General features: G+C 37.8%; 1 protein-coding gene across 1 annotated transcript in view; it reads left to right on the top strand.

Annotated features, from left to right (window-relative positions):
* Positions 1–10,134, top strand: part of IMPG2 (interphotoreceptor matrix proteoglycan 2) — a 51,088-nt gene extending 40,954 nt beyond the window's left edge. Inside the window, exon 21 of the mRNA XM_072934419.1 lies at positions 476–10,134. Within this exon, the coding sequence (XP_072790520.1) occupies positions 476–488 (13 nt within the window). The 3' untranslated portion in view covers positions 489–10,134. The remainder of the gene's footprint in view (positions 1–475) is intronic.
* Positions 10,135–23,459: the final 13,325 nt, after the last annotated feature.

Raw genomic sequence — 23,459 nt, 5'->3', positions numbered from 1 at the left:
GCACGGGACAGATCATTGGTGCAGTCCTGCCTGCTGTGGTGGGCACCAGCTGGGACAGAACTTTACAATTCCAAACAATTAATCCGTCTGAGCTGGGTGCTTTGCTGAAAGCTGAGCACAAGGGAGGTCCTCCAAGACTGAATTTTAGCATGCACACTTGCATGAGCTGTATTCCTGCTGTAGGAAGCAGCAAACCACACTTTGAACCATACTGTAGTACAGTTCCTTGGCATACTATTAAAAATGTATGCAGCAGCAAAATCTCGTGTTCCCAGATTGTCAGCAACTTTTTTTTTAATTGAAAGGAACAGCAGTTCCCATTTTTCCATGTCAGTCGTTCATTTTTTCATATTGAAAAGGATCAGCATCTAGATTTTCCACAGCTGGAAAACAGTAAGGGCTGCCTTGTATAAGCCTTGAATCCAATGTTTGAAAGAGATGAACTTAACCACTGCTTTTCTGTTTTTCATTTTAGGAAGCTGCTTTAAGAAAAAAAAGAAATTGATAGAATACACGTGGGAGATAAATGCTACCTTGCTGCCCCAGCAACGGGCTCAGATGTAACTGCAAAGTTACTTATAGTCTTAATATTGCATGGATGGATACAGATGTTTTCCAAATGAAAGGCTAAAATGTACAGATGTCTGATTACCTCGATTTCTTCTGGCTTTTCCATGTAAACTGACATTTTTAAGAGGCAATCAGAAGTGGCAAAGATTATGAAAGTTCAATTTTCTTTAACTTCAAAATGGACATAGAAAGATTTTGTATACAAAAGGCAAAAAAAAATCTCGGGTAAGACAAGATATATGGACAACCAAGATAAAATGCACATTGAAAATCCCTGCCTGGCATTTTATCCCCTCACTGGAGGTTCAGTGGCAATTTTATGGGTATAAAACACTAGCAGAAGGAAATATTTGATTTGCAAAGGAATGAGTTGTAGGGGAGAACTATTGTGCTAGAGTTATGTTAGCATTATTTTAAAGCATTTGCAAGATTTTAAAGCAGACACAAACAAAACCTCACTGGAGAAGCTATTCTTCTGTACATTTGGCATTAGCAAAGCAGAGGGTAGCACCGAGCCTGCAGCCCCCTGAGGAAATCAGCATCACCACTGCCCATCAGTGCCCCACAGGGAGCCTTGGCCAGGCAGGGCAGTGCTCTGCCCCACACCACAGCATCTCTAAACCAGCATGGGTGGTTCTGCAGCTCATTCTGGCACACACACAAGCTGGGGCACAGAAGGGCTTCCATCGTACAAATGTTCTGTGAAGCTTAAGTGACTAACCTTGATTTTTACTTTTTTTTGTATGTAGACATTTTATTTCATATTTCATATTTTCATTATTTATTTGTTGTGTGTTTCCTTCCCAGCTTGTTTTCATAGTGGATTTAGTTGTTGAAATAGAAAGATGACTAGTTTTAATAATTAAATACTACGCTGGCATTTGTGCCCATTTTTTATATCTGTATTTTATTTAGTGTTTACTCAGGGTTGAATTCAGCCAACTAATATCTGAAATTATTGAACTGGGCAACAGCCTGCCATGAGCTCCCTTTCAAAATCGGGTACTTAAGTCCATGCACATTTGGTAGAGGTCAGCACTTTCCTGTAGGGAAGGGAAAAACTGAAATTATTCTTAGTTTACTGGAAATCAGCATAGAATCCCTTAAACAGAAGAAGCATTTTGAAATAGCTGAATTGAGAGGGGGACTTCCAAGTAAAGAAATGGAATTTTATCTTCAAGTTATGAGGAGAGTTCTGACTACATGTGTTGGGGCTCTGTTCAGTCACCCGAGGTCTCTTGTTTAAGTCACTAACACAGCTGGCAGGGTTAGGGCATCAATTACCATCACAGTAGCTTGTGCTAGCAAAAAAGGCCAAGTGATTTATTTCTGCTACATCTGTAGTTCTCGGCCCACATGTGCCAACAGCCACCTGACACTCTCTGGAGTTAAGTGAGAGTGAGAGTTACTGGATTGTCTTTAGACAGCTTAGCTAAACAACAGAATATTTCCATGCAATTTTTCTACATCCTGCAGAACCTCACTGGATCACTCGTGTAGACCCTTCTTGCCTTGAGTGGCAGGGGATGGGAATCAGAGCCACACACCTGTCAAAGAAATGCTTATATAAACCACTGGAAGCCAAATAATGCCAGAAACAGGAAATACTGCGGTGCTGCTGAACACTGTGAGCAGATGTTCTGAGATGTTTGTGCTCTCCTGGCTGCCCACAGAGCAGCTGGTGCAGAGCCTGTGAGGCACAGCCACCCCTCGTGGCCCTGCAGCAGCAGGCTGAGCCATCCCAAAGCCTGGGGCAGAGCAGAGAATTGCTGGGCTCAGGGCAGGCACAGCCTGGGACCTGTTTCTGTTTCTGTGCAGCTCACCTGGGCGAGCTGGTGCTGCTCCTGCTCGCTGCAGCTGGGGTCACACAGGGTGTTCTGCTGTGCACGAGCTGAGAGAGGCTTGGTTACACTGAGTGGGAGGCGTTTCAGTGAATATACAGTGATGTTTTATTGTGTGTGTGTGTGTATACATATGAACATGATGGTATGTTTTCACTACAATAAAAAATTGTTTCCAAAATATGTTTTTCTATAACATTCATGTAGAGGCTATGAGTTTGACGTGGCTAAGACACCCATGAGCATTTATTTGTGTGTAGGATCAGAAAATTGTTTTGTTTAAATAGAGTTGGCTAAGCTGTTAAACTCCTTTGCTAACAAAAGTGCCAAATATAGTTCATTAACACTTGCAAGGTTATAGACAGAAAATTCCTGCTGGAAAGCACATACCTGGGTGCTTGTTTTCCAGTTAAACTTTTCTGAAGATGTTTCATCCCTATTCAAAAAGTGAAGAATTTAATGAATGATTGACTTTCTTTGATACTTTCCCAATCCAAGGCAAAGAAAAAGAACTCTAAATATCCTAACAAAACAAACAAAAAAAATCCCAAACCCTCAAAACAACAACTAAAAAAGCCAACCACCACCCAACCAGCTCTGTGTACAAATCTATCAGTCTATTATTAGTTAGCATGTGCTTTTTCATTTGATAGAAGTAAAAAGTGCAGGTTTGAATAACTTGGCTTAATAAATACAGTCCTATTCCCACTGTCAGCATAAGGTTTGACACTTTCCTTGCTTTGAAATTATTTCATTAAATCATGCTGGAAATCTTATGCCTATCACTTTTAAAAGGCAACCTGTTAACTCAGATATTAACACATTACTGAAAAATCTGCCACAAAGTGTTTCTAGAGGCACTGTGCTGTAGTCAGGGTGCTTCTGCAGAAAGTGGGCTGTAAGTGTCCATCACCCTGGACACTTACCAGGCTGAAGAACGTCCAGCCATTGAACAAACCCCTAAGTGTTGTCCCAGAATTGATTGTGACCCAGCCTTGAAAAATTCTGATCTAGGTAAACTCCTTCAACACTAATCCTGTGCTTTACACCTCCCTCCAAAACTGCCCTCTCCCCACACAGTCACCAAGGTCCCATCTTTAACTGTACCTTCAATAAGCTCTGCTGCCAGAACCTCAGAACAATCTCATCCCAGCCCAGCAGGTCCTTGCCAGCAGTGACAGTAAGCATTGCTCACAGTAAAACACTTTTTGGTAGTAATAATTAGCTATTATCCACCTGAACACGTATCACTTCCCAAGTTATCACACTTATCTGCAGTTTGTCTCTCTGCTGAGGCTGCTGGTGACAGTCCAGATCCACTGGAGACTGCAATGATATGACCAACTCATTTCACATAAACCACCAAATCACTGTCTGAGGACAACTGACTTTCTAGTTGGCACTGAATCTTAGGAGCACTCACGTAAAACCCCGTGTACTCCAAGTTACACTTCATCTGAACATTACCCACATAAATAAGGATGGATGTTAATAAAAGGGAGATGTCAGCACTAAAAGGTGTTGAAAATTATTTTAGGAATAATGAATACGTTGGGGATTAACAGTAGCATATGGTACCTTTCACCTCCAATTTACTGGTACAAATCCAGCTACAACAGCATGGATAAAATCCTCTACCATCTGGTGACTTACCACTTTATGGAAAATAAATAGGAGTTTATTGTAAATGTAGGTGGACCTGGTAGGAAAAAAAGACAATATCTGACTCCAGTTCAGAAGGCTGAATGATTTCTTTATTATAACTATACTGTAATTAATATACTATTTAAAGGAGATACTAAAATTACATACTTACTTTTTCTAACTACCATATCTAACTCCCAACTTGTGACCTTCTCCCAACAGTTTAGACACAGGTGGGTTGGATTGGCCATCAGCTCAAACAATCCTCACCAGAATCCAACCAAGCAATCACCCCAGGGAAACAATTCTCCCAACACATTCCACATGGGAAAGCAAGGAGCAGAAATAGAAATGTTCTCTTTCTTCTCTCTGTGCACCTCTATGAAAAATCTTGAAAGAGAGAAGAATGTACCTACCACAGGAGTTTATATCTCACACACAGAGAATCCACCAGCATAACTGGAAGTCTTGTTGGCTTTCTCAGCAGACTGATCAAAGAGGGGTAGAACACTCTTCTCCTTCCCCACTATAACCTGCCTATTTACCTGAGAAGTGAGGACAGCTGAATGCCAAATTATACTACCAACCAATATCAGAAATTCAAATATGACCATATTTTAGTCCCTTTATTAGGGAACAGGATGATTTATGGTTTCAATCCAAAATCTCATCTATTTCTTTCCTCCATCACAACCCCCTAAAGCAATAGGTGTAACAACAGCCTCCTTTTCTAAAAGCTTTATCTACCTTCTTAAATCACTGCTGCTTTAGCAGTGCTACTTTACAATGATTCATTCACATTTAGCAGCTCTCATATCACCCATAACAAGGAAGTCTGAAGTAATCAGCTTCCATGCCTCCGTGAGTTCTTTTGAATTTTATGCTTTTTTATTCAAGTGTACCATCCAAGTTTGAGTTACCTGCTTTGTTTAAAAATTTGCTCTCTCATGCTCCAATTTCTCCCTATGAGTTAGGAAGGTTTTTTTTCTAAAAGAAATATTATAATTAATATTGTAGGAAACATGCAAGCAGTTACTATCAGTTTTAAAATAGCAAGGGGTACATAAATGTACTCTGAATTTCCTGCTAATTTATCACTTGGAAATGTGGAAATCACCTTATATATAGCAGAAGTTACTAGCTGTTTGATATATCTAATCTTTCGTAGTGGCATACAAGAGCGTCTCTGAATAACTTGAAACAGGGATAGTCAAAAGATAATTTGCTTGCCTTCTTTAGAGCTCTATTTTTATCCCAGAGTAAGCAGTGTGTTTTTGGCTAAGGCTGAATGCAGCTACTTTCACATCATGTAAGGACCAGGAACACAAATCGCATCAGAGAAATCTCTTAAGTTTCCTTGGCAAAGCTGCACCTGTTGTTTTGTAGCCTCTTAATGAAAAAAAAAAAAAAAAAAAAAAAAAAAAAGAAAAACAACAAACCAAATAAATGTTCTTATTTCATTACTCCATGTACACTTTAAACACTACTGATCAAAGGCATGGCAATGCAAACTAGAGACTTTCTATTCTTTCTCCTTTCCTGTTTTATCAGGATGATTAACACATGCCAAGTAACAGAAAACTAGAAATAACTAAAAATGATTGATATCTGCTAGAAAGATCACCTTGCAAATCATATTATGTGTTGTCATACTCCAGTCACACCAGCTCCGTGGTCTGACCCCTGTGTCTGGACACACTGTCTGGCAGGGCTCCCCAGGGAACCTTTTTCATGCATCTCTTAAATTTTTCCAGGTATCTTTGAGCTTTTATTCTTACTCTGAGAAAAATAATACTTAAAAAAAAGCATCAATGACTACTTAGTCATCAAATATTTGTAGCTAAAAGTAGCCCTGTACAACCAAGAACAGTCTGCGTTACCTCAGAGCGACCAAGCTCCAGGCTATAGTTTAAACACAGTGTGCACCTTGGTCTCTGTCATGACTTCTCCCTTCCAGCTCCAGCATGCTATTTATTAATTGTACAGCTGCTGAACCACAGTGGAATTCCTGGCCGAATGAATGTGCAAAATTTCAAGGGGTGCTCTTCTAAAAATGAAGTGCAGCGCATGAAGAATTACCCAAGAACTTTAAGGACAAGAAAGGGCATGGCCCAGCTGCCTGCCATATCTGCATGGCTGGCTAGAAAGACAGCCCAGTTTAGGATTTTCTTGACACTTGTCTGTTTAAGATTTAAATCCACAGCCTTTGTCCTTCACATTCTTCTATGTATTTGTGGCACAGACTGTGGAAAGACTGCTTAACTTGAGCCTTGCTTTCAGATAGTCCTGACAAGTTTCCTGTGTTTCATCAAAACAAATGGCTTCTTCCTCCTCATGAGAACCAAGAGAAGCACTCTGCTTTCTCAGGTTAATGGTAGGCCAAATGATACTTATCTGTATGCCTTTTCCTCAATCTATTAATTGTTCTCCTCTAATAGACAATGATTATATTAGTGCCTCATTTGGATGCTGAAGAGGTCCATTAAGCATTTGAGGAAAGTTCACGCATAAGCTGTACAAATGAATTTTGGTAAAAGAGCAAAACTTAAACCCAACAAAAGCCATTAAATGTGGCCAAAAATAAACAGAAAAGCAGAGCAGTGAAGCACCTCAGACCCTTATAGTACAGGACAAAAAAAGATTCATGAAAGATTGTATAACCTATTAAACATATATTACCTCGCCTCCAAATTACACATAGAAAATTCTCTGCATTTACATGGTTCTCCTCATGTCTCACTAACCACAGTGTCAGGGTCTTTGCAAGTTGGTAACTGACATAAGGAGTAACAGTTGTCTTAAATTAAAATTGCATGCTGAGCTAGCAGCACCAGGGCTCATTAGAAAGAATGAAGGAGAAAACCTGGCCAAACTTCTCTTCAGTTTTAATTTATCCTTTAAGGACAATCAGGAGAGCAGATGGTCTATCATTCCTGCACAGCTTCTGAGTAAAGAAAGCTGATCCATTTGTTTAATAGTCTTACCTCCTGTCAGTCCTGTCTTTGGCAAATGGCAGAGTGCAAGCTTTCCCCTTACTACAAGACTTCTTTCCTGACAGGCTTGGAAAAATTTAAGCTTTCCTGTCAGTCAGATGAGTCCCTTTATCCCATTTGGCAACAAACCAGCAAGTCTTTAAAAATAGCCTGCCATCTGACTAAGCAACTGAGAGACTGTAGGACCTGCTGGAATGCACCCAGCCCGAGTGCTGGTTAATCAGCTGGTGCCTTCCAGCAGCTCCTTCTTATGCTCCTCTTTCAATAGTGCATTTCAAAGAACATATTTAAAGTGGGCATCTGCTTTGTCTTCTTTGGTGTGAGGATGCGTGAGGCTCTACTGCAGCTTCCTGATTCTAAAGGTTTGTTAACTTGAGCCTATCTCATGAGATCTGTCTAGAAAGTCTCATGCTACTTTCTTTTCATCTTTTGAGCTTTGGGACAAAAGGGAAAGATAAGAGACTCAAACCCAAACATAGTTCAGAAGACTTCTACATAAAGGCAGTTTGATGTAGTGCATACCAGTTTGGCAGACAGGAATGACTATTAGGAAGGCAACAGACAAACACGGATCAATCTTTGTGAAAGAGAAGTATTTCATGGTACTCTGACAGTATCAAGAGTATTTTGGTATTATTGACAGAAAATTTTTCCATCTAAAATAAATTAAACTCTCTCCGTTCAGACCAATCACTAACACTAACACTAGAAAGAGTCAATAAAGTAGCTGAATTCCTCCTTCCTCTCAATATCTGCTTCACCAGCTTAGTCTCCTGAACAGGATAAACTTGAATAAAGAAGTAAAATTACTTGCTGACATTGATCTATTCTATTATTTCAAGATGAATAATAAAATGTGATGGCTTCAAATAAATAAAATTATTTTACAGCTACCAAATTCAGCAATTAATAATAACACCTGAGAATTTTTTGAGGCATGTATACAGGCTCTGCCTTGCTATCTGAACCTCACATTTTGAATCGCAGGGAAACATTTACCTGCCTTTCCAACACTGCTTCTACTCCCTCACTCTCAAATGTATTTCAGCAGATAGCCTACAGCACACTCTGCTGGAATTTCTAGGCTGGTACTTAATTGAGAATTTTTTCACTCATGCCTTTCCAAGTAATTTACGTTTTACCTGTACAAATGCTAATTGGAAGTCTTATATTATTGTTAACATTGTGCCCTGGAGATGCATTAGAAAAGGTACCTGCACTTCAAAGAAGGAGCATACTATTTAAATTAGGAGAAAGCACCAGTATAGGAGAATAGGGAAGGAAATTTCAGGGAAGTAGTCAATTCCTACTGTCTTAAGGCACAGACTAGACTGTTACATCTAGACTGCTATCCCAAATTACTACAGAAGACTTCACTTCAACAATAACTTTCAAGAACCCAGGGAAAATTAAGCCAAGAAACTGTAAATATTATTGGTGTAACTGGGAAATTGGAAAAACAAATATTCTTTAACCCCATTAAATTCAATGAATGGAAATCTTTGAAAAGATGATCATGATTCTACTTCTGTCATCTTGCCTTTATTAACAAGAAGTAACGCAGAAACAATTGTGCAAATGCAGCTGTTGCTACAAGATGATGTAGCATGTTTTCTTCAAGAGTATGGTACAGTGACTGGGTATAGCAAGGGTTCTCTGACTGTCTTGACTGCATTTGCTATGTTTGCAGCATGTTTCCAGAATCTTTAAATGATAAATTATGCCTGCAAGAGTCACTTCCACAGAAATCCAATGTAGTGGCATACCTATGACATGATGAGTTTTTGATGTGGGTATGTGCATGATGACAGGAGGATCAGATTCTGTTGTTCTAGTGATTATTTAGAGTTGAGATTTACATTTTACTTTGTAACCTAAGTCAAAGAGGTAGAATTACCTTTGTGAGTTGCTAACAAATATCTTGCCCTGTTAACTTGTTGGTTGGGGTTTTATAATTTTTAAAAAAGCTGTGGGGGCTAATTGCAGGAAAATTTAGGAACATCTAAGGGCCCTGCTTGCTTTGATGGTGTTCTAAAAACTCCTTTAGCTTATCTGTTGATAAATAATGTAACGTTAAATAATATAATGTTTTCGGCATGTTCCTGTTGTCAGTAGGGAAGATAGTAAAAGAGTCAAGTCATCTTAAGATTCTTCTTAATGCTTTTGCTTATCTTTGTGTTGTTTCTGAAAATAACCTGCACATTGGCACCCTCACTTTTTTAATACACGTGAGCTGAGCCAGCTGCTATCTTCTGTAGAGATTTGAACATCAAAAACTTAAAAGCATTGTTGCTCACCTAAAAATAGCATATGATGTTTGTGACAAAATATAATCTGGTGAAAAAGAACTTGAATGTTCTCCATCTTTTCCTCATTTAATCATCATTGGTTAAATTTACTCCATATGTAAGCAATGCCTACATTTGGGTTCCCTTTCAACCAAACAAAAAATGCTCAAAAGCAGTATATTGCTGTCACCTGAGTAAGATACTGACAAAGCTGCAAGTAATGAAAGCTCATTTTTTTAATTACTTGTGCCCGCAGCAGGGTTTAGAAGTATAAAAGGAATGAAGAGGGAAAGGTGGCAGGAGCAGAAATAGCTTTTGTTCTTTCTGTTAAGAATTGGTGCCTTTTGCTGGATTAAGGTGATAAACTTTAATTAATAGAAAAGCTATTCTTTTATAGGGTATGCATGTTATTTTAGCATGTTTTTTGAGGGTGAATTTTGAAATGCTTTACTTCACCTCAAGAAGCCCTTAACATTGAACCATGGTTGTCCTTTAATATTTTTGGCTGTAATATATGAATAATAGAATTGGAACCATACCATGGCAAAGAAAATTATGGATGTTAATACTAAAAAAAAAAAAATCCCGCATGAGAATGATAACCGTTTTCATGCCTTGTAGATTGCAGTTCTTAATGTGCTGCTCCAAAAGGAGTAAGAGGTGACATATTTTTCGATTTCCTGACTTGCTTTCAAATAATTTCAAAACTTTAATGCTTTTAGGTAATATCTCAGTTTTCTGGGAGATTATGGTGCGGTGATTTACAATGATTTGGAAATACTGAGATAGGAGAAAAAATTGGTGACAGAGTGATTTGTGCACACAGATAAAATTTTTCTATTTTTGTTACCATAGTCACTTCCTTTGAGAACTGATTGAACTAATGAAGATGTTATTCTTTCTATGTTTTTTCTCTTTAAATTTTAAGATATGCTCTTTGAGATTTGTTTTAAAGTTGCAAAATCATTTGTTTATAAAAGCAATCCTAAAATAACATAGAGGTCTTGTTGCTTTTGGGAAGGGCTCAAGGTTCCATGGCCTGATGGCTGGTTCTTGCTGCTCTAAACTCCTCTCTTGACATGCTGGACTGATAGAAAATCCCCTAAGGAACAAGCCCCACAAGAAAGAGGAGAGATCAGCCCAAAGTGGAATGTCTGAGTGCTGACTCGTTGGCTCACCATTTAATGGCAACTTTTCCTCTTCTTCTCTCGTGTGTTGTTCCTTTTCCTTTCTAAGCTGTCTGTGTGGTACTGGTTTGCTTCCCAGATGGGACTGTCCTGGTTAATTCCTCTGGTATGGTTTAATATGGTGCTAGCCATGGCCAAAACTTGTTGAATCTTTAAGACCTCGAAGATTTTTAACCTTTGAGAGTTAATCTTTGCAGTTTTGTGCAGGCTAAGCTATCCAGTAGTCTTTTTTGTTTTTCCCTTTGGCATGCAGAAATTGGATCACATATTGTGCTTGTGTGGACTCGTGTTCTGAGACAATGTTCAGAGAATCACAGCTAGTTCCTACATTGCTAACTACATCTATTTTAATGACACAAAATGAGATGTTATGAATAGATATGGAGAGTACATTAATTTGAGAATATGGAAGTAAATGCATAGAATTAGCATCTGTAATTTAAAGACTGGACTAATTCAATACCCTCAGTTACTGATTCATATCTGGTGAACTTTAACAATCTATTAACAATTGCTTTACTTCAGCTAGGAGTGTTGAAATCCCATTCAGCCACTAACATCCATGAAACCCCAAATACAAATCTGTGTCTAAAACTGTCTTCCAATGCTTGTTTCATAGCCTGTAGTGTCTTGTTTGCATCAATTCCACTCCCAGCAGGCAGCTCTCCAAACTGCACAGGTAAGTACGGTTTGTGTGCTGATATCTTTGCTGGCAACTTTTGCTAAATAAACAGCTGAATTGGTTGGGCATTACACTTGGCATTACTTAAACAGGTAGTGCTGTCACCAGACATTCTGGAAGAGGCCATATGAAGCACTGAATTTGTTCTTTCTGTATCGGCTTCTCTGCTCCATCTTCTCACGTGTCATATGCAGCTTCACGCACACGTATCCTCTTGCAAATGTCATATTCAGCAAAACATATTAACGGAAAAAGACACTAATCCATGTACTCTGAGAAATTCCACCAGTAATCTGAGAGCCCTGCATCATGGCAACCCAACAGACCTTTCAAACTTAACATGTGGCCAAGCACTGAAACATGGCTGTGCTTATCTAGCTATTTATTTAATATTTATCTTGTAGTTTAGCTATTTAAGTATATTGTATATTGTTTTATTTCTGTCACCAAGTGGATCAAATGCCACATTATTTTGTGTTGTGAGAATTATTTTATTTCGACTTGGGAAAATTGTAGAAATTGCAGTTCTTCTTGTGGGAAATTGTGAAAAAAAATCCTTTGAAAAGTCTCTGGTTTGGCACAGTGGCATATTTTTGGTTTTGGCTTGTTGTGCTTTTCTGGGGTTTGTAATTTTTTTTTTTTTGTTTTTGTTTGGTTAACTAAGTCTGGACTGCTGACCAAAAATCTAATGTTTAAATGCTTTAGTTCTGTTTATTTTCCTTCAGGGTAATATGAGTCAGGTGAGGTATTTGACCTCTCTCACTCCATAAGTTAAATCTTTAATATGAAACAATGAAATACATTGACTTTTCCTACAGACTTAGTTAATTACATGTAGTAAAAAAACGTAGCTAGCATGTGTAAGTTCCTCTATAGGAAGTGAAATAATCAGTTTGTATAATAAATAAATTAACATTTAGAAGCGAACTGAATTATTAGCATTGAGAAATTGTAGTGACAGGTGCCACAGACCTTTTTTCTCCTCTTTGCTAATTATTTTGTTTATTTTTGTACTGACTAGGATGGCTTATGTAGTCACAGTGGTGCTGAACAAATGAACCTCAGTCACGAGTTGAGTGGACTGTGTATTGTTTTCCCCTTGCACCACCCCAGATTTTGAGGAGGGTGCCAGCAAGCTGTTACAGATGTTGATATGCAGAGCAATCCTTTTTAGTACTTAGACCAGAACAGAGAGTCATTTCTGTGTACACTTGTGATGTCAATTGATAACAGTGGCCTATAAAGAGAAAAGTTTTGTAAAATATTATCTGAAATAATGTATTTAAGTTGCTGTCTTAGTTTTAGTCTTTCTTACAGATTATGTCATTCAAAATCCACATAATTATGAGAACAATAATATGTTTGCAATTCCTGCCTAGGTTAAGCTGGTTGTTGTTTGTGTCTAGCTTTACTAGTCATTGTGTTGATGTACAACAGACTCTAAAGTAAAAGTAAAGAAAAGTCTAATTAAATTTTTCCTAGGGAGTTTCTGCTGAGCTTATTTGCCATTTGACTAAGTAAAGTTCTTATCTTAATTCCTAAAAGAAAGATGGATGTTTATGATATCTTTAATTGGGTCAAACAACAGATAATTATGTTGATATGATGTTGAGTTTCATATTTACATTGCTTATCAGTTTGAAACTTCTGTGATTTTCATTTTTATCAGTATCTATTTTTGTTGAGATTAATCTGTTTTTTCTTCAAGATTAATTTTCCTTTGGGGTGAAGCTGCTTCTTTGTTCTGTTTTTCTATTATTTCATGTGTCAGTTGTGACTTTTGGTTTTTTTGGACAGTGCTGTCCACTGTAGTAAGGCCATATCTTATGACTATAAACACTATTTATTAATGACAAGGCTTTGTATTCTATGTTTTTTGAATTAAGCTTAAATGAAACCTGGTATTGATTTGTCTGCTTAGATTGATTATATTTTGATACATCTGTAGGTATAAAAAATGCAACAGCTATTTGACGTACTAGTAAATATATTTTCCAATTTGAGTGTTATATATTTTCTGGTTTACTTCTATTGTCTAGGTCTTCAATAATTCATATCCTTTAAAAATGTTGGGAATGTAAACCACAGCTATTTTAATTCTTTGTGACATAGCTTACTGTATTTTACAACTTTGGTGTCCCCCAAGAACTATTCTTTCGTGTCTTTGTCCCTGGTGTGGGACTGAAACAGTCTCCAGGGCTTTGCAATAAAATGGATGTTAAATGACTTGCACTAGTTTCTTGTCCCCAGGCATCTCTGAGCCAGCATCTCTTTTCCAGTTGATAAGAAAGAACCAGGAGCTGCAGGTTATGTTTTGTTGTGGGTACCCGCTGAGTTTGCATCAGAAGCAATATGGCCTTGGTTTATTAGGGTTGCTTACTGGGAAGATGGAGTGTACAGAAATATACAGAATGTACAGAAATGATCCACCCTCTCTGGGAGTCTTTTCTACATTACAGAGACCAGCTCAAATCCTGATCATCCTCCCTTTCTTTGGCCCTCTGTCAAGAAAGAGACACCTCTGAATGAAACTCTTTTTGTTTGGTTGGTAATGTGCTTTTTCGTTAATGTACCTGTCCAAATTCTAGGCAGTGCCAAGTCAGAAAAAAGTGAAACTATTTACACGGATTCAGGATGTTGTCAGCACTCACCAACACTTTATCTAAAGTCAAACAACTATCATCGTCATTGCACCTGTGTTTTATCGGGAAAAATATAACTGAAGAAAAGATCGTTGGTTTTGCAACTTGGCAATGCACATCCATGTAAAATATTCAGGAATGAAATTAAAAGGTTTCAGGAGAGACAAGTGAAATGTTTCTAATGTGGAAATACTTATTTTATGGCAGAAAGTCATTATTGTATGCCTGCCCAAATAAAAGGGTTCTAACACAAAGCTTGGAAGCAGAAACTGAGATACAGTCATACTCTATTAAATAAGTACTCACTCTGTCCAGCCATCTCTTTAGGAAGTGACTTTAAATGGTGTAAATTTTACCCTGGATCTGGGCCTTACTTGGGATTTGTTTTTTGTTGCTGAGGACCACATTTATTTAAAGGACACTTGGGTTAGGAAAATTGTTGGACAGCTGAAACCTTGTAGAAATGGAAAAAGTATAAATTATTGAAAAACTGCTCAGCCTAATTCAGCAAACTGTGACATTAACTAGTATTCTTTTGCCAGTAAAAGCTATGTCCACATTAGGATATTTTGGAACTATAGCTAGACCAAATATTGTGCATCTGCGTCTTTGCCACAGCACAAAGAACAACTTTCATATTTTCTCCTCTAGTTGCATTGCTGAAGGAAAACAGTGCAAAATATTATCTAAATATGAAAACCTCAAAAAATCAACTGGAGTAACTGTCAATAGTTCTTTGTATAGAAAATAAACATTTGTGGTATCACAAATGGATCTGCATGAGCTTTCAAGCACCTCCTGCTTGCCTCAGGCTGATCAAACCAGCAGGCAATTGTCCAAGCATAGCAGGCTTGGTGACTCTGCCTGGAGTTGAAAGGGAAGGAGTAAACAATGACATTTTTACTCTGGAAAGTGCTTGCTCTCTGCCAAAAGGCTCTTTCCTTCCCCATGTGGAAGTTGTATAGCAATGGAATTACATTGTCAGGGCTTTAATCTCTGAACTGAGAGATTATTCCAGCAATTGACCCTTCTTAGTTTAGGACTGAAGCTGTGGGTTCTGTCAGGAAATATTAGTGGGTGGAGATTTGTAGCTTTCTGCTAGCAGCACTGGTGTGAAAAGCTTTCTGCACACTCCACTGTGGTTTCTAGGATGTGCTAGCAGCCACAGTGGTACTGAGGAAAATGATCTGGAATCCTGCTACCTTTATTTAAAGAGAAAATAACCATGTGCAATTGGATACAATTAGCATTGAAAATTCAAATTAAATAAGTGAAAGAATTCAAACAATACCCTTATCATCAAATGGCTGTTATATAGATGTGGTCTATGTCTCACATGGCTACTGAAGACAAAAGCTGAGGGAAGCCCTATTGATGCAAGCCTAAAGCTGGAGGGAAGTAAATTTTCCCTGGGAAAGGGGTTATTGGTGTACCTATGTACATGTATAATTATGTCTGTATTTATTTGGGATTTTTAAACATGCATCACCATTCTTGCACATAGTATCTTTCCAGACTAATGTAATTTTCTGAATAAGCATGTAAATGATGCATATTAAAGCAGAGGGCAAATTTTTTAGCAGATGTGATTGCTTCATGGTTTAACTTCTGCCTGAACATTTTGACTTGGACAGGGTACTGGGGACCAAATAGTTTCCCAATAAATTTTAGTTATGTGTCTGTGTGTGTGTTGCCACAGACATGTGTATGTGAAAACTTTCTCAGGGTCAGTTTGGATATTTACCTCCACCCCCAAACCAGCTGAATCCAGAACTCTCTAGGCTGTGAATGGCACTGATTTACAGGACTGCTACCACCCCTACAAGGAGCAAAACAGTGTTTTGAATTAATGATGCATATAGCTCACCTGCTGTGGACTTTTAATGCAATTTTTCTAATATCATGCCCTCTGTGTCACATGAACAACAAAAAAAAAAAATCTTCCCAAAGCAAAATGTGTTTTCTCTCGCACAAGAAGCATGTAAATAGCAGGGAATATTGTGAATGTATTATAAGCAGTTTTGCTTCTGTCATATGTACTACTTTAAAACATGAAAGATGAGGATATCCTGGGATTTGCAGCTTAACAATCAACATAAAAGACAAAGCCACAAAACCCTAAAGCAGGTGGACAAAAGGAGACAAAAAATGTCTTCTGTGAATCTGCTCTACCCAGATATCAGATAAATTTACTCACTTGAAAATTATTCTCTTGAAACACAGGTTTTCCAAATTCGCCATGCATGGTCAATAAAACAAAGTAAATGAATACATTTTCTATATTGTTTGAAGACTTTGGTTCCATTTCTAGGAGTTTTTAAAGAGTTTGTAGTTAGCAAGCCTGAAAATAAATTTTGAAATAAGCAAATCTTTCATATCTTACTCAAAAGGAGCCCAAGCTTCCAAGACAGGAACACTAGCCTCAGTATGCACTTTTTTTTAAGGTCTTAATCTTATTTTGCCATTTTTAAAAGTTGTTCTCTGTGCAGATCTTTGCATGGGCTTAGGTCTTGTTGCTCATTAGAATTGCAGTCCACAAATGCAGCCAGAATGTGAACCCTTGTCAATGACCAGCTCGTTTTGAATATTGTTTTTTAAGGACTGCAGCTTTCTGTAGACTTGGCCAATCCAAAATTTGCTTTAATATGTGGGAAGCTAGTTGAATGCTGCTCAGAGAGAAATTTTTGTGATGTTAATTTCTTCTCAATTTTAATATACCTTTTCTCCCAGAGTTTTATATCTGATAGTAAATACTGTTTTTAGCTTTTATCTGAGTCAGATGCTTTGAGTAGGAGTTTTTATTCACTGGCAGAGTAGTTTCATGTTAGACTAAACAAGATATGGTGATGGAGCAGCCAGATAAGCATTCAACAATGTCAGCAAAACAAAGTGAATTTTCTTTTTTGATCCTCTGCTTTGCTGTCAAACTTCAGCAGCATTATTTAATCTGTGCAATGAAGATTGAAAAGTGTATCAGTGAAGTGCCTGCTCCTTTCAGGTTAATCAGCATGGCCAGACTTTCCAACTACACCAATACTTTTACTGATCCTTCTAGAGTCCACCAAGAGCAATGTTACACAGTTCCTCCCTTGCTTTTCACCTGCCTTGGCTCACTTGCAGAAGGAGCAGGTGTCAGATGTATCTGCTAGGGAAAAAATATTATTGAGCACAATATACAGGGCTTATTTTCCAATTCTCAACTTTTAGGCAGTGGAGTTATTCTTCATTCCTGAGTGAAGAAGATAAACAAATGGATTCCCTTGCTTTTGACAACTCTTGCCACTTAAGGATGGTGATTCGAAATACTATAGGCACTGTGCACGAGTAAGCCCTGGGTTACAGGATTGTGAAAGCAGATAAAAATCTGATGTTTAGCCCTAAGTATGTTCAGAAAAAACAGAATTGCTAGAATAATTTCCAGTGAGCTAAAATTTCCTGACTTTTACAGTTGCAGTGCCAAATTAATTCAGCCTAAAATAAGAAAAAAGACCACATGTGACCACTTAAAAAATCCTTGTGGCTTAATCGTCAATGATCATAAAAAAGACAGTGGTATTTACTTGTAGACTGACAAAATAATTCTCTTGTGGTAATTGAGGCCACACTATTTTATTTAAAAATAAATTTTATTTTAAAATAGAATTTATATAACATAATACTGAGTAAATGTTAATGAGCCTGGAGAGGCATCACTTGACTTCGTGACTGCATACCAAAAAGTTTTTGTTGTTGATGCTGCTTATTAAAGCTGGTTTTATTCTGATTGCTATTTTTATATTCTGTGAGAAGAGGATCTCTCTGTAGTTCCAACCTAGGAAAACACTGCTTCCTTTCTCTGTATGTGGCATATTTTAAACTGATTAGAATATGGATGTCTCATTGGAAATACATGTATTTAATGTATATGAGAGGAGAAGGAAGTGATCAAGCTGGAAAGGACAACTGTGTGGTTCACAGAAAATATCTGTAGAGATTTTAAATGCAGTTTTTGAATGTTTGGCTGCCTGTGGGGTAAGGCTTAAAATGGTGAGAGCCATCTAGCCTGTTTTCTCCTTTTTGGCATTCTGCCCACCAGAGAGACAGAGAGTGGGAGTGTTGTTGTGGGACTGGGACAGTTTCTAATGCAATGTGGATCAGAAAATCAGAGAACTCTGAACCATGCTCAGAAATGGCATCGTGCTGGTGTGCCCAGCAGCGTTGGAGCTGGATGGATTCTCCATTGGCAGCTGGAGAATCAGCTGGGGATTTTCACCAGAGGTTCTGCTAGAAATCTCAGTGTGGGAGTGGAAACCCTGCACGTGTTCTAAGCTGTCCAGGGAGTTATGAGCAAGCAGCCTCTTCCTCTGGAGCTTGACTGTAAAACACACAGATTGTTTTGTTTGCCTGGGGCAGGGCACTGACAAGAAGTTCCTTTTGACTCATCTCTAGTTCTTTAGCCAAAAATATAGTAAGTATTCTTCAGTCTCAAGGTCATATCCACTGCATTTTGTATTAATAAAATAATGTTTTTAAGATGATGAATGAACTTGTTCTAACAGCCTCACCATGAGTATTTTCTTAGACTAAGCAGAAAAACCACTCAAGGCCATGTAGCTGAGAGATTTCTGTCTCTGTGCACAGGTTGTTTCTGTCTGCAGCTGTTTCAGGGAGCAGATTTCAGTGTACGAATGTATTAAAGCTTCCCTGCATTTTTCAAGCACACTGTAATATTCAAATATTTTGTCAAAATTTACAATAAGAGTGGCTGGTATATACCACCATACCAAAAATAATTATTTTCTGAGCTCTTTTTGAGTTCTTTTCATATTTTTTTCTGTTGCTTTTACGTTTCTGAGTCTTGGGTTTTTCAGTGCTCGTTAGCATATGTTTTATTTTGTGCTGTTCCATCTCTGTTTGCTCCCTTCAGAGAGCAGAGTGACTGAGGAAGAGTAGTATCCTATCATGACTATTATACATGTTAAATAAAATAAGGGGGCAGAGGACTCTTGCTGTTACTACTAATTTATTATTTGCAAACCAATACAAGTTAATTCAGTTTTTGTGTAATAAAGTACCTACTTAGTTACCTGTCCATGTGCCTAAGTATTCTCTTATTGTAACTGGATACATAGGCAGTTACACTGTACATAGATATATTCTTTTGCTAGCATGCAGAAATATTTCAGTTATCTTGTATTGTCAATCATCTTCCACATTTAAATTGCATCTGCTCAGAAGGTCAAAAATACCCCAAAATTTCTTGTTGAGAAACATGCATTTCATTTAAAGCCACAGATCAGATGTGATTTTACAATTGCCTTATTTTGTTATGATTGCATGGCCTCAGGGTGATTAACACTGTTAGTCAAAAATCCTATTCAGGCATGTATTTAATGATGTGTAATAAATAAATTATGTGTTCTGAGAAAGGGAAGTTTGTGGGTTTTGTAAACATATGGTAATCTGCTACAAAATATGAAAATATGGCAGTAGTATTTGCAAATAATAATTTGAAAATCAGTATTTTACACTGTTTGGGTTATCTTTCACATTATATATATATGCTGCATGGTGCAGCTATTTTGGAAGTTTTGTAAAATGCAGTGGGGCAACTTAAACATAAGTCATATACTAATTCTTGGGGTTGATTTTGCTCAAGAAGCATTTTAGAGGTTTTTTGTCCCTTGTTTCCCTGCTAATTAGTTTAAATAAGTATTGGATGTGGGGCTTTGGGATGTTTTGCCTGAAGAGGTAATCACAGCAGCCAATCCAATATCTAACAACATATTGGAAAAGACTGGGGGGTTCATACATGGTCAGTATTTACCAAGCAGGTCTTTGAAAGATATTTTTTCCTAACAATTTCTTGTTGACAATTACCAGGCACAAAGAGACAAAGTGCTATAACTCTGCATCCTTTAGAACTTATTTTTGCTAATGGTAAAACTCGCATCATCTGAGATCTTGAAACTGGTATTTTGATTGTAAATGTTCCTTGTTTTAGTAACATGCCACTAGCTTCTGACAGGAAATTCTGTTAGTCTTATCATTTCTGGAATAGCTAAACATGGGTGTCTTTCTGGTTTCAGAACCCTCAGAATTCTTTAGAGCCCTTTAAGTCTCAACCTGAGAGACTGAATTTGCTGAGATGTTTGCTATTCATATTTTTCCCCCCCTTTCTTATAACAGCTAACAGTCTTTCTCTGCAGTACCAAGTTTCTGGCTGTAGAAACAGGTGTTAAGTTTAAAATGCTGGAATTATAAAATTATGGATTGTTGAGCAGTAACCTGCTTAAGGCTCCACATTATTACACCTCATGATTTACTATTCATGGTTTTCTTATGCACAGATTTTAGAACTACTGAGCACCAGTTTTGAAATTAGGAAGCCCTTATAAAGCTTGGAACCATCTCAGTCAAGACAAACCCACTTTTCTCAAGACTCATTAATAGGGACTTCCAGCACAACAGCTGATGTAACAATGGGTGTGTATAAACAAATTGCTTGTTTCCTGGCAAATATTCTGATACCCCTGCCTTGCTTCCTTTGCTATCAGATTTCCTCAGGATGGTTGCAGCTTTTAATTTTTTTTCCTTTCAAAATTCTCCTTTGGTTCCTGTAATGAGCCTGCATAAGAGTCATGTGTATGTATAATCTCATACAAATATTTCTGGTATTTGTCCAGCTTAGTCACAACATACACTGGATTTCAGGACTGCTGTGCAGAATATTTATGAACAAAATCACTGTTGTTATGGGCACTCATACAGTATCTAGGGCAACAAGAGACTATTACATCATTTGGTTTTACCTCCTGTGTATCACAAATCCTTTTCAATTTTCAGTAAAAGCAGAAATTGCCTTTAATGAAGTTTTTTTTTTTAGTGGAAAGGTCCTGTCCAGTTACTGTTTGAGTCCCAAATAGTGGTCTCAATTTCTTAATTTTTTTCCTCCCTTTGCACTGAAAATCAGAGTGTAGCTATACATTGTTCTGAACACCAAGGAGAGATCTGCTGAATGCCTGAGAATTTTTCAGCATTTGAACTTGTGTCTTAAATAATGTGTCTGCCCTATTTTTTTGAGAGAAAGGAGTAAAGTGGAGCATGGTCAGAGAATAATTCCATTTGTTGTTCCAAGCCAGAACTGCAAGTATTTTGACAGTTTTTCACTGGACGAAGGCAGAGGAAATTAAATGTTATGTTCTAAATCCAGGACAGCTTTGTTGCAGTTTATTAGGATTATTTTGACTTTTGGCAGTCTACAAGGTGAATATTAAAAAATGTTTATTTAATTATTTTAAGCATTACTTTGCAGAAATCTGCCTAATATAATAAATTTCTTCATCACAGTGTTAAAAGAAAGGTAAGAAAAATTTCACAATGCAATATCAATAAAGCAGAGCAAGCATAAAATGAATGCTGTAGAATGAGGATGTAAGGGACATGCTGGTGACTAAGTAGAACTTTTCATTTTTATAAAAGGAAAAGGTAAGATGAATGAAAAATAAAGGCTAACTTAGATTCACATATACACCAGGTGTATATATTTTTAATACCATTGTCAATACTCAGCTATTGAATATGGAGGTCTCAAGGCAGGATTTCATGCACATTTTTGTTTACTATTTTACTGTTCATCCAGCCAAGCACTGCCCTGCAGGGGAGGACCCTGACCTGTGCCTGAAGTTGTTACGTGTGACTTCATTCTTTTGGTCAGTGTTGGAGACGATAAAAGCTTTCTCTTTCCCTGTCTCCCCCACCCCAACCCCTTCCCTCCATTAACTTGATAATGCATTGAGTAACAGTTGGCAGCTTTGTGAGTTGTTTTGAAAGCTAAAAAAACCCTTTTTGTACCTTAGAGACTGAATGCTGTTTGTGAAATAAGTGATGCTGTACGCTTTGTCAGTTTATTGGCTGCTTTCTCACACGCTCTTTTGGAAAATCCCTGTACTCCTCATGCACTTCTTCCCACCATTCCCTTCCCTGTCTGCACACTACAGAAGATGCCTCTAGCTTTTCTATTGTCATGTTGCTTGAAGAGCTTTTGTCTTTTAGCATCCAAATGCTGTTCCCAGGGGACCCTCTAGAAATTGTTCGCCCTGACTCATGTGAAACTGAGCTAAAGATCTTCCGATCAAATGAGTTGAAAACTATTTTTCTGAGAAGATGATGTCTGACACTGTAATTTCCATTTGAAAACAGCTAACATCTGTGGAAAGCACATAACCAATGCCTGAGGAATTTCTGTGAATTAAGTCCATGTCATGTTTGACTTTTTTTCAGTTCTCCTATAGAAGAAAAGGGTGGGTGGGGGGAACAGGGGGAAGAAGCCTCTGGCCCGAGACTGAGCTAATTTTGGTTTCAGCATACCCTGAGAGTGTCAAGAGGTCGTCTTTCTTTCTGCTGCTTTTCTCTATTTTTGGGACCACTCTGCACTTGCAGCACTTGTTCCCTTGTCACTGGTTCACTGAGGGTGAGCCAACATCTTGAGCACTGAGTTAAGAATTGTTGATTCAGTAGATTAACTCCATGTTTGTACTGCTTGCGGGTATCACTGATGCTGTGGGTTTTTCCCCTTAACTACTTTGACTCATCATTGCCCGTAGATTTTTAGGGATGTGGCAGATGACAGAACATTTTGCTGTTAAAGGAAAGGTTTGTTACAAATGTATGCGTGTATACCCATGTGTACTTAATCAAAAGGTTTATCTTCATCTACTAAATTATTCCAGCAGCCAAGACTGGATTGTAATTTGGTAAAGTAGCAAAACTGATGTGCCTTACATTATTCTGTAACATTTTTATACCATTCCAGGAGTTCTGTGTGCTGACTTCTGGGAGCTTTTGATGCCCTTCTATGTTCCAAATTTTCTCAACGAAATCTCCTGGTATTATCAGAGTTGTTATAAATTATACAGGGGAATGCAAGCTATTAAGCTGTTCTGATACTATCCAAGGGCCAGACACATCCCACTGGTAACTGGAAGTTGTGAGCACTTCCCTGAGTTGGCTAGGGAAACTTTCATCCACAGGGAAGCACGTACACTGCTTTAATTGAAAAGTGATTTCATCATGTAATGGGAATGAGATCCATTCTGCTTGGACAAACTATGGCTTCTTTGAATACCAATTATTTTGCACATCTGTCTTTTCATTTTCTCATCAAATTAAACTAAGAAATGGTGGTATTGTACTTCTTTTCTGCCTTTACAGTCTGAAGAGTTTTCTTACCAAGTGGCATTCTTTTCTTTGTGAGTTTTGGTGTTTATCTTATGCCACACTCAAAGTAGGAAATCTCTGTTTGTCAATTCTTTTTTAAAGCTCATCTATACAAAAGCATGTTCAGCATTTGCTTATAAAGATAAGAATGGCACATGCAAGATCAGAATATATTTCCAGTTTCATAGGTATGTGACTATGGGTGAAAGGAGATTTAGATCCATGTGAGGACCACTACTGCTTCTGATCTGGAATGCACAAATTTGTAGCTAAGATTCAGAGATTCATTTTCTCACTGTACACCAGTAAGTAGCTTTTAACTAAAATAAAAAGGGAGAGTTTTCTTTTTTCCCTGTGCACTGGAGAGGGTATAGCGAGATATTTGCAATGTGAAAAGGAAGGAAAAGATAACAC

The sequence above is a fragment of the Taeniopygia guttata genome, chromosome 1 (genome assembly GCF_048771995.1).
Source record: "Taeniopygia guttata chromosome 1, bTaeGut7.mat, whole genome shotgun sequence".
Lineage (NCBI taxonomy): Eukaryota > Metazoa > Chordata > Aves > Passeriformes > Estrildidae > Taeniopygia > Taeniopygia guttata.
This window is presented reverse-complemented; position numbering and strand designations above follow the sequence as displayed.